Source organism: Orycteropus afer, unplaced genomic scaffold (assembly GCF_000298275.1).
Source record: "Orycteropus afer afer isolate SDZICR_OR568_19922 unplaced genomic scaffold, OryAfe1.0 scaffold00293, whole genome shotgun sequence".
Lineage (NCBI taxonomy): Eukaryota > Metazoa > Chordata > Mammalia > Tubulidentata > Orycteropodidae > Orycteropus > Orycteropus afer.
In genome coordinates this window covers 1,396,926-1,407,785 of record NW_006921880.1, presented here as the reverse complement: position 1 = coordinate 1,407,785, position 10,860 = coordinate 1,396,926, and the positions used below count along the sequence as shown (strand labels likewise).

The 10,860-nt window shown below is 41.3% G+C and overlaps 1 protein-coding gene across 1 annotated transcript in view; it reads left to right on the top strand.

Annotated features, from left to right (window-relative positions):
* Positions 1–202: 202 nt before the first annotated feature.
* Positions 203–10,860, top strand: part of CPEB3 (cytoplasmic polyadenylation element binding protein 3) — a 223,698-nt gene continuing 213,040 nt past the window's right edge. Inside the window, exon 1 of the mRNA XM_007951261.2 lies at positions 203–1,201. Coding sequence (XP_007949452.1) covers positions 203–1,201 — 999 coding nt within the window. The remainder of the gene's footprint in view (positions 1,202–10,860) is intronic.

Here is a 10,860-nt window from a genome sequence, read left to right as displayed (position 1 = left end):
TCAGAGACCTAGTGCGACCCACCCCACCCCCCAGTCCGAATTGTTCTTCTAAATGGGAGATTATGGATTTGCTTTGCAATTGGCTGGTAGCGGTGGCATTGGATTTTCGCAAGTAAAACACCCGCCTGCTTTAGCGAGGGGAATTAACGATCACATTGACAATAACGCGTCTCTCTCTTTTCCCGTTTCAGCTGCGCAAACCATGCAGGATGATTTACTGATGGACAAAAGCAAAACCCAGCCCCAGCCCCAGCAGCAGCGGCAGCAGCAGCAGCCCCAGCCCGAGCCCAGCACAGCCGAAGCCCCGTCCACGCCCCTCTCCTCAGAGACCCCCAAGCCAGAGGACAGCAGCGCAGTGCCGGCGCTCAGCTCCGCTGCGGCCCCGCCGGCCCCCAACGGCCCGGACAAGATGCAGATGGAATCGCCGCTCCTGCCGGGCTTGAGTTTCCACCAGCCGCCTCAGCAACCGCCGCCACCGCAGGAGCCCGCGGCTCCTGGCACGTCGCTGTCGCCGTCCTTCGGCAGCACCTGGTCCACGGGCACCACGAATGCAGTAGAGGACAGTTTCTTCCAGGGGATCACCCCAGTCAACGGGACCATGCTCTTCCAGAACTTCCCGCACCACGTCAACCCAGTCTTCGGAGGCACCTTCTCCCCGCAGATCGGCCTGGCGCAGACCCAGCACCACCAGCAGCCGCCACCGCCTCCCGCGCCGCAGCCCGCGCAGCCCGCGCAGCCTCCGCAGCCACAGCCCCCGCAGCAGCGCCGGTCGCCCGCCAGCCCCAGCCAGGCGCCCTACGCTCCGAGGAGCGCAGCCGCGGCGTACGGCCACCAGCCCATCATGACCAGCAAGCCGTCCTCGTCCTCTGCCGCCGCGGCTGCTGCGGCGGCCGCCGCCGCCTCGTCTGCTTCATCCAGCTGGAACACGCACCAGAGCGTGAACGCTGCCTGGAGCGCGCCGTCCAACCCGTGGGGCGGCCTGCAGGCAGGCCGGGACCCTCGCCGGGCGGTCGGTGTGGGCGTGGGCGTGGGCGTTGGGGTGCCTTCGCCGCTCAACCCCATCTCGCCGCTCAAAAAACCTTTCTCCAGCAATGTGATCGCGCCTCCCAAGTTCCCCCGCGCGGCCCCGCTCACCTCCAAGCCCTGGGTGGAGGATAACGCTTTCCGGACCGATAATGGTAACAATCTGTTGCCATTTCAGGTAATGCTTGCGTGCACCTACCCCACCTTCCTTCTACCCCACTGTCTTTGCCCGCTTTCCCTGCCTTTTAATCTTTCACTGGTTTTTGTTCTTTTAGAAAAGGTAGCGATGTCCATCCAGGTCCTCCGCCCCCTTCCAAAGCCTCCAGTTTGAGGCTGTTCACTCCCAGGGGGCAGGGGGTGAAAAACATTGTGACTGCTGGAAGAAACGTGTTCATGGTTCCTGACGGGGTAGAAAGGGCCTTTTCTTTTGGTTTATTTTCTCCTTCACCGTGCTTGGGCCTCTTATTTTGACCTCCTTTGACAAGTAAAGCTGCAAGTGTGTGGCAGGGTGCCCACATATTCTGAGGATGAGTAGGCTGAGATTCCAATGGTTTTAAGTAGCTACACATTTCAGGTTATACAGTCCCGGGCTCAGGGTGCCGCCTGAAAACTGTTCACACCCAAATCACCCTGCCTTTATTATTAAAGAGGTTAACAGCCCTTGAGTGGTGCTATTTCAGACAGTTGCATATGCTAAATTAAACTAATGTGAACACATGAGATTATGTCTCACTAAGGTGCTGAAATCATTAATAGCAATCAGCATATTGTCCCTGCCGGGAAAATTATGAGGGTGAGATTCCAGTAAACACCGGAACTCTGTAAGGGACCCGAGTGGAAGAATGGAAATTCTAGGGAGGTAACCCTTCCTATGTTACACAGAAGGACTTAGAAGTTGTTTGTTTGTTTTTTTTTTTCAGAGGAAAGAGACAATAGGACACGACCTTCAGAGCCATATTGCGATGGAGTCTATTTGCTAGCTAGCACTGAAATATTTAAAGCTGCAGTGTCCTTCACCAGTTGGGTTATTTAAGAAGACAATGCAGATCAATTACACCATTTGAAACGGGGCAAAGTGAAAGTCTTGCAAGTTTAATGAAAAATGAGCCTTGTGTCTTGGTGTTAAATGCCAATGAGAAACCCAGGAAGTGCCCCAGACAAAAAGATTGAATGGAGAGTGTCCTTATTTCTGTTCTTGCTTTCTGATCCAGCCCATGGCCACAGCAGTTGGCAGTGTCATGGACACCTTGGGTCTGAAGGGGGTGGTGAGGGTGAGTGTTCACTGGGGGCTTTTGCTCTCAGGCAGACACATCTTTCACTTATAAATGGACTTGGCTTTCAGCTTCTAGGCTCCTTTAAAAACAAAAGGGGAAGGAAAGGAGAGGGAGGACTTAGACAAGACCTGATTTGGATGGTCAAAGAATTGAAAGAAATCCTTTGGGCAGTGTTGAAAGATGTCTGAGTTGACAATTTGACAAAGATAGTTTAAATCGACAAGTGCAGCTAGAGCCTTCATTTTGTTGATCTTTACATTTCAGACTTTAGGGGTGACTCCTATCCATGAAGGAGGATATGGGCTTTTTGAGAAGCATGTGATTCTGTAGGCCACAATAAGGGTTTTTAACCTTGCTGGTTCATAGGGATCCACAAAATCCCTAAATTGTGTATAAGTGAGTTTTTAATCAGAGAGAATCTATAACATCTTGAAATTTCACAAGGATTCTTTAGGCATGGAGGATTTCAGTATTAAGGTGTATTTCTTAACTTTATTCTAAAGGTTGCATATTTTAGTAAAAGTAAGAGACACTGCAAAGTGGGGTTAGTTTGGTAGAGGAAAGAAAGAATCTGTTTTCCGGAATTTCTCTATGTGCTTAATTTTGGAAGATGTAGGGCAGTGAGTCTATATTTTGTAGGAGAGCCTCTCTCTTTCTAACAGTCCTTTTTTTATTCTGATGCTCCCTACTCAAGTCTAGTCTTAAAGAATAACCTAAAATCTGGTTGAGAGGTTTGAGGATTGAGAGCTGATGGTGTAGACTGATCTAGTTGTCTTTTTTCTAGGAGTTGAATACTGGCTTGTGATTAATTATCTCCTGAAATGGATACTGGGGAGGGGGTAAATCTATAAAATTTCCCCCAATAGTACTACACCCAAAAAACCCACTGACATCAAGTCAGTTCTGATGTTGGGTTTCCAAGGCAGTAAATCTTTATGGAAATAGATTGCTGTCTACAGAGCAGCTTGTGGGTTTGAACCACCAGTGTTCTGGTTAGCAGTCAAATGCCTTAGGCACTGTACCACCAGAGCTCCTTAAATAGTAGTGTTGTTGTTGTTGGACCCGACTCATAGCGACCCCTCCTTGGGTTTCCGAGGCAGTATCACTATGGAAGTAGATTGCCCCATCTTCCTTCCGAGGAGTGGCTGGTGGGTTTGAACCGCCAACCTTCTGGTTAGCAGTCAAGTGCCTTAGGCACTATGCTACCAGAGCTCCCAAATAGTAGTGTTGTTGTTGTTGTTGTTATTTGCCATCGAGTCGGCCCCGACTCATAGGACCCCTCCTTGGGTTTCCGAGGCAGTATCACTACGGAAGTAGGAATGCCCAACCTTCCTTCCGAGGAGTGGCTGGTGTAGGTATTGTCAATTGTTTCTCAGCAAACTATTTACCAGGGATGCTAATGAGTGGTCTGGATTGAGTATCATCTGCTGTCTTTTCCTCCCTGGTTGTGGGTAGGTAAAAATGACGAAAAGATTTGTAGGAGGAAAGATATGATTGAAAACTGAGCATTATATATTTGGCCTCAGGAAGAATTGCATGTAATTTATGTCTCATTTCTTTGTTTTTCTTAAAATAGAGCTCCAGTGTTTTGAAGCAATATTAGAACCAGAGAAGGAGTAACTGTTATATTGGGGTTTACAATATTATCAGACATGGTTTGTGTTGACAACTATACCAAGGATATTTAAAAACAAAAACAAAAAACCTTGAGTCTTATGTGCAAAATTTTGCATGTTTGTGCATTTATTTAAATCATTTTTCTAAAAAAGAAAATATCTTAAGTAGTACTAATGTATTTCTTTTTATTGAATTCATTTATTTTGGCAGATACAATTTTTTTCTTTAAATTGAAGAGTTTGTTCCATACCATATGAACTTTATTTTTTATTTCACATACTTTGAACTAACAGGGACTTTCAGCAAGAACCTACTGTATTTTTCCTTAACATTTAAAAAAACCCACAACCCCTACAGTACTTCTTTACTCTCTTTTGCCAGTTTTTACCAGCATGATAGATTTTTCAGAACTCTTGCTTCGGTGGTATATATTGAAAAAGCAATAACTGTATTTGAATGTGTTTTTTCAGACTACATATACTTCCTTACTATATCCCTTCCCAATTCTAGTAAGGTTGATCCCTGGGCTGAGATGACTGTTTCCATAGGGATTACTTATATTTTAAAAGCTACTTCATTTCTATAAATAGGGAAACTGAGGTCCCAAGAGATAGAGCGCTTTAACTCAGGGCTGAGAGTTCTGGCTAATTTTGTCACTACCTCTCCTTAACTTCCCTTAACTACCTGATGTCGGGAAGAATTAATTTTTTGTCAAGAACAGTGAGGTACTCCACCAGGAGAATTTTCCACATGCATCATGCTGTATTGGTATAAGATAGAAAAGCCTAGGCAGGGGAAAGGACTAGAGTAGAGATGTTTTCTATATGCAGTGAATTCGGGCTTAAATAGCATGGTTGTCCAGAGACATGTTTAGAAGGGTCCTTTTAGAGCACCTGTTCCAGACCACTCTTCTTATTTTACAATGGAGGAATAAAAAGCCTGATATATGCAGTGACTTGCCCAAGTTTAGGTGGGTAGTTTCTGTCAGAACCGACTTTGGAGGCAGATTCCAAACCAAACCTGCCATCAGGCCGATTCCGACTCATAGCAATCCTATAGCACCGAAAAGAACTGCCCCATAAGATTTCCAAGGCTGTAAATTTTTATGGAAGCAGACTGCCACATATTTATCCTGGGTAGTGGCCGGTGGATTCGAACAGCCAACCTTTTGGTTAGCAACTAAGCACTTTAACCACTGTGCCACCAAGGCTCATTGGAGGCAGATTACCTGGGTGTATAAAGCTCAACTCTGCTGGTTATGGGTTTCATAACCTGAAACAAATTACATAAATGCTCTGACCCTCAAATTTCTTCATCTGTAAAATGGAAATAATAGTTCCCTGCCTCATAAGATTTCAAATGAAAAACTGCATATAAAGTGCTTAGCACAGTGCCTGGTGCATAGTAAAACCCCTACAAAGATGTTGGGTTAAGATTATTGCTATTTTTTTTTTTCCTGTCTCAAGGTACCATCAGGATCATGCAGAGCCTATCATAGGATGGATTACTGACATGTAATACAGTGCAATCTAAATATCCCCAGACTTCTGTGTAATGTCATTTCCCCCTGCCTGGTGTACCCTCAGGATAACACAGAGCCTCTGGTCACCATAATGAGGTAGTAATCCAGCCTGTACCATGTTAAAGGCACTTTACATGTAGTTTCTCATTGGAATGCCTTTGAGCCAGAAGACCATTATTATCTTCATTATACGGGTAAAGAAATTGAGAGTCAACACAGAAACATTATTTATTTGCTCAAGATCACACAGCCAGTACCTGGAAGAGTTGGAATTTAAACTCAGACAATCTACCTCCAGAGCTGGAGGTTCCTTCCTCTTTGATTATACCATCTCCAGGACGTTAGTGAATACTGCAGTATAGATGTAGGAGACTGGGATAAGTGTGTACTTAACCTTATGATATACCCTGGAAATTATATTTTTAATGAATTTCATTATTTTTAGAAATGGAGGAAGAAAAATACAGTGACTGTATGTACACCACCACTTAGATTCAACAGATGCCAATATTTCACCGTCTTTATTTATTTAATGCATTTTTGAAAATTGTATTTTGAAAAAAAGTTTTAAAATTATTTCCTCCTTCTGCCTGTCTGCTGCTCTCCCTTTATCCTCTCTTCTTTCTCTACTACCAAGTTGAAAGTCATTATAGTAAATTTTGTATTTTCTGGTATGTGTCTGTTGTTGTTATGTGCTGTCGAGTCAGACCCAACTCATAGCGACCCCTCCTTGGGTTTCCGAGGCAGTATCACTATGGAAGTAGTGTCTAGTTAGATGTAATTTAGCATTAATTTTGCTGATGGGTTATCTGTAGCAGAGGAAGAGGAAGAAATATAAGTTATTAAAAAAATATATACCTTCTCATAAATTTTGAGGAGACATACGATATTTTTCAGTCTATGCTTCTTTTGTTTTTTAAAAGCATCTTTTCAGGAAATAATATAAATCATCTAATTTATGCTTGCTTTTGAATAAGGATAGTATGACCTAGATTTAAAGTTGGAGACTCTTCTCTCCTTGGTTTCTTAACTACTACTGTAATGCAAAACCACTTAAGGTCCACCCAACCCCACAAACTGTTTCAGAACCTATTATGACTTGGTTAACATGAATGCCAGCAAAGCCACAGTATCTGTGTTCTATTTAAAAGGAGGGTTAGTTAGGAAATATTAGAGGGTTTTCTCTGCTACTGAAAATATTAATCTAATAACTAAACTGTATGCTTCAAAACTGCTTATTAAAAAGTGGTTTGTTTTGTGTAAACTCTTCATGACCTTGTAATGAGTTGATACAAAACTGTACACTCAGAAATGTAATATTTCCTCTGAGAAAGACACTATTTTTCTACTTAAGTAACTTTCTTCATTGGTTGGCCTGTTTTGCTACAATTAAAGGGCTGCTCAAGACATAATGCTTGTCCACTTAGAACTAGTTGCCCTTTCCCAGGTGATTTTGTACATGATCTGCAGGTGTCAAAGATTATGCTTTGTTTACTGCAATATGAAAAGTTTGATTAAGCAGTGGATTTTACTGGGGGAAGAGAATTAGATAGAGATGAACAGATAGTGGTGGAAAGCCCCATAGACTTGGACTGAGGAAGACAATGATCAGAACCCTAGTCTATCATTGGTGATCCAGGGTCAAGTCCAGTGATTCTTTTTTCCCAATCTACACAAATGGAGCAAGAGAAAGAGAGAACCCAGCTTTTAGGTTTGCTTTATGAGAGAATATGTACTAAATGTTTTGAAAATTAGATGGTGTTATGGAATACTGTAATATTCTTAGATGTTTGCCCCTAACTATTGTAATTGAAGTCAAAGCTGGAGAAAACATGAGGAAAAGTAATGTGAGGGGAGTGTGATTTTTTTTTTTTTTTTTAAACTTCACACTACCTGGGGCTTTAACCCTCAGATCAAACTGATTATGTGAATGATTCTTAAAGCTCTCTCACAAGGCTGTCTCTCCTTCCTTTAATCTTGTTGGTATGAAGAGAGATTTGTGATCTTTGTTAGTTAATTTTTTTAATATATAACTGGGAGGATTAAAAACTGCAAAACACAGAATTTTATTGTGTTCTTTAGTTTCTTTTTAATAGAAAAAACAATTTTTGTTAATATTCAGTATTCAGTGTTAAGCACTGGCTGATGGCATCTGGAAGTAGAGAGGGGCTAGACAGATGTATCTAGCAAGGAAGGAAGAGCAATGAAAGGTTCTTTGTATATTATGAGGACTGCCTACCCTAGAATGCCAGGCATGGTGCTCTGAGGGTTTGGGGAGTATAGACATATGTCACAAGAATGCTGCAGATTTGCGACCACTTCTTTCTGACTCACTAATAAAAGTGTAAGAGTTTTCCTTGTTCTGTGAACATTTTAATTGGTGATGGGAGAAATGTTTAAATTCTTAATTTCCTGACTTCTACAAGTGTTCATTTTGGTAGTGCTGTAGCTACCAAGGCTCTAATCTGAAACATTTACCACCACTTCTCTGGGGGCCTGTTTGGCTCTGTAGGGGTAAGAGAGAGAATTCAAGAGAGAGTCCTGGGTTTGAATCTCTAAGAGCTGTAGAAATAGAGCCACAGCTTCAAGAGGGGCTTTCCTGGGAAGGTTACTATATTTGGCAGTAGTAGGCAGCCTCACATGGAATTTTCCCTAATTATTGTTTTGAGAATATAAAAAATAATACAATACCCAAAAGTTGAAGTACATGGACTAAGATTGCAAGGGAAGATAACAAAACAAAGTTGACAGTATAAATCCCAACCTTTGAAATGGAGAATTCTGTGATATTTATGGCATTAATGATTTTTCCACAGCTGGTCTATATACCTTGTAGATGATTTGTTTTGTGGGATTCAAATAAATACCCAGTTTCACCTGTAAGCCTTCATTCAGTTCAGCTACATTTAGTTTTCATTTCCTTTAGTGTTCTCCACGAGCACTGGATATGTGACCTTCTTAATGTTAAACCAGTCTAATATTTGCATTTTGACTTGAAATGGAAAAGTACCAGTGAATTGAAATAATACAACACCTTAGAATATTGGAATAAACCTATTTTTCTCTCTTCAGAAGCACAATTAATTAATTAATTAATTAATTCTCAAAATTAATAAATATTATGATGTAAATCATTGTTGGCAGACCTCAGAGGAGATAAACAGAAATGTGCACCAAGCAGTCTTCTTATCTTTTGAAGTGATCATAGAATGTGTACTGTGAATGTGCAATATACATGAAGAGAAGGAAACATTGTGTGCTGATTTTATATCCTTAAGTCTGTTGTGTAGCCAAATGTTAAAATTCTTAATTTAACTTTATTCCTTAAGAATTCAAACTCATTTCAAGGTCAAGATCAAGTGCAGTGGTTAAATGCTAACCCAAAGATCAGGGTTTGAACTCACCAGCCACTCTGTGGAACAAAGATGTGGCAATTTGCTTCAGTCAAGATTACAGCCTTGGAAACCCTATGGGCCAGTTCTACTCAGTCCTATAAGGCCACTATGAGTTGGAATCGACTCAGCAGCAGTGGGTTTATCCTAATTGAGACCCAGAGAATATCACTTGACTAATCAGGGCAGCAGAGCAGGAATGGAAAGTCATATCTTTTGACCCCATGCCCAGTTATTCCATTCCTCTACACCTGCTTGCCTTGCCTCCTATCTTGTCACGTACCATCTCTCAAATGCCTTTGATGCTGAGCTCTTTCTCCAGGTCTTCCCTGGTTCCACTCATCCTACGTTGTCTTCATAGCACTTACCACTATCTGAAATAAACTGGTTTATTTTTTGTTTTGTTTCTCCACATTGGAATGTAGGTTCCGTGAGGACCAGGACCTTTTCATGGCATTGTCCCCAGGGACTGCCTGGAATACTTTAGGTACATGATAAATACTTGTTGAGTATGTTAAGGATTTATATTAACAAATGATTGCTTAGGTACTTATTGGGCATTTGCATGTAGCTAGCAATGTAAGAGTAATTTGATTTTAAAACATTTATCTGGTCGTTACTAGGAGTTTTTTTGAAACATTTTACTTTACAGTGGTTGTCAAATGTAATTGTTTTGATTTAGGCAAAGATAGATTTTCAAAGCATTATACATTTAGTACTTTAGAAGATTGGAGGGCTGAGTGGGAGGATGGATTCGCTCATATTTTGACCTTGAATTCTTCAGCATTCCAAATACATGAGCTCATCTGAAGTTAGCAGAATTATTTAGCTGATGTTTTAGAGCTTGCTGCCTACTTTCTGCTTATTTGCCAGTGTAGATGATTTTATTTGACCTGTCAACTCTGGGGTGATCAGAACATAATATGCTATTCCAGAGTAGATATTTTAAGGCAGGCGAATCATGCAAGTATAACACATGAGTTTTCATTTCAAAATACAGTGGGATATTTGATGTGCCTTAGACCTAGATTTTGTTGAAAATGAAACACAGAGAAAGACTTATAAGGAAATTATAGTTTAATGTAAAAAATTCAAGGTCTGGAGTAGGGAGAAAAAGGAAGCAAAAAATCTCTTGATAGTGAAAATATTCCTTTACCTTGTGGAATATAATGGAGGGTTGAAGCTGACAAGGGAGTTGGAATGACACGTCCTGTTAGAGGAACATAAATAATGGAGAATGTATTGAATACTGGGATGTCAGAGGACTTTGAATGACAGCGAAGAAGATTTCTGTAAAGAGGACAAAGCTAGGTAAAAGGATGCTTCAGCTTTTGTTACAGTAATTAAATATTCAAAAAGGTAGCCATTTTATACTGTCCCGAATTTTAAGCAGTTGACTATTTTATATTTCAGTTTTATGCAAACAAGCCATAGGCGAGCAAGCTGACATCAGGGATTTATATTAAGAAGCTTCTGCTAGGGAGGGAGAGACATATGCAAGTTCAAAACTTAGTCTCTTAATCTCCTGTGGCATGATCATAATATTCATGATGCCCCTAAGATACTTCATGTTTGCTCTAAATCATCAAAGAAAGAGGCAATGTGTTCAGCATAATTTGCATTGCTTGTATTGTTAATGGTCTAGTCCAGTGGCTTCTCACAGTAGTCAGGGATATGAAAAGACCTATATGAAAAGTGTACTATAGATCTGTGTTCTGAAGAGACAGCTGTAGAAACCATCCATGCTGTGTAAAATTCTCAAATCTCTTTTACATATTGTTTCTTATTATTATGAAGATTCATGTGTGTGTTATATGTGGTGATTCTGTTAACTAGAGTTTGAATTCAGTAAGTATTTATATAAGATACATACTATGTTCTCAAATTTGTGTTAGTTATTGTAGATGACACAAATTATATGAGTCCTATCCTTAAGGACTTGTTGTTGTTGTTGTTATGTGCCGTTGAGTCGGCCCCGACTCATAGCGACCCCTCCTTGGGTTTCCGAGGCAGTATCACTACGGAAGTAGGA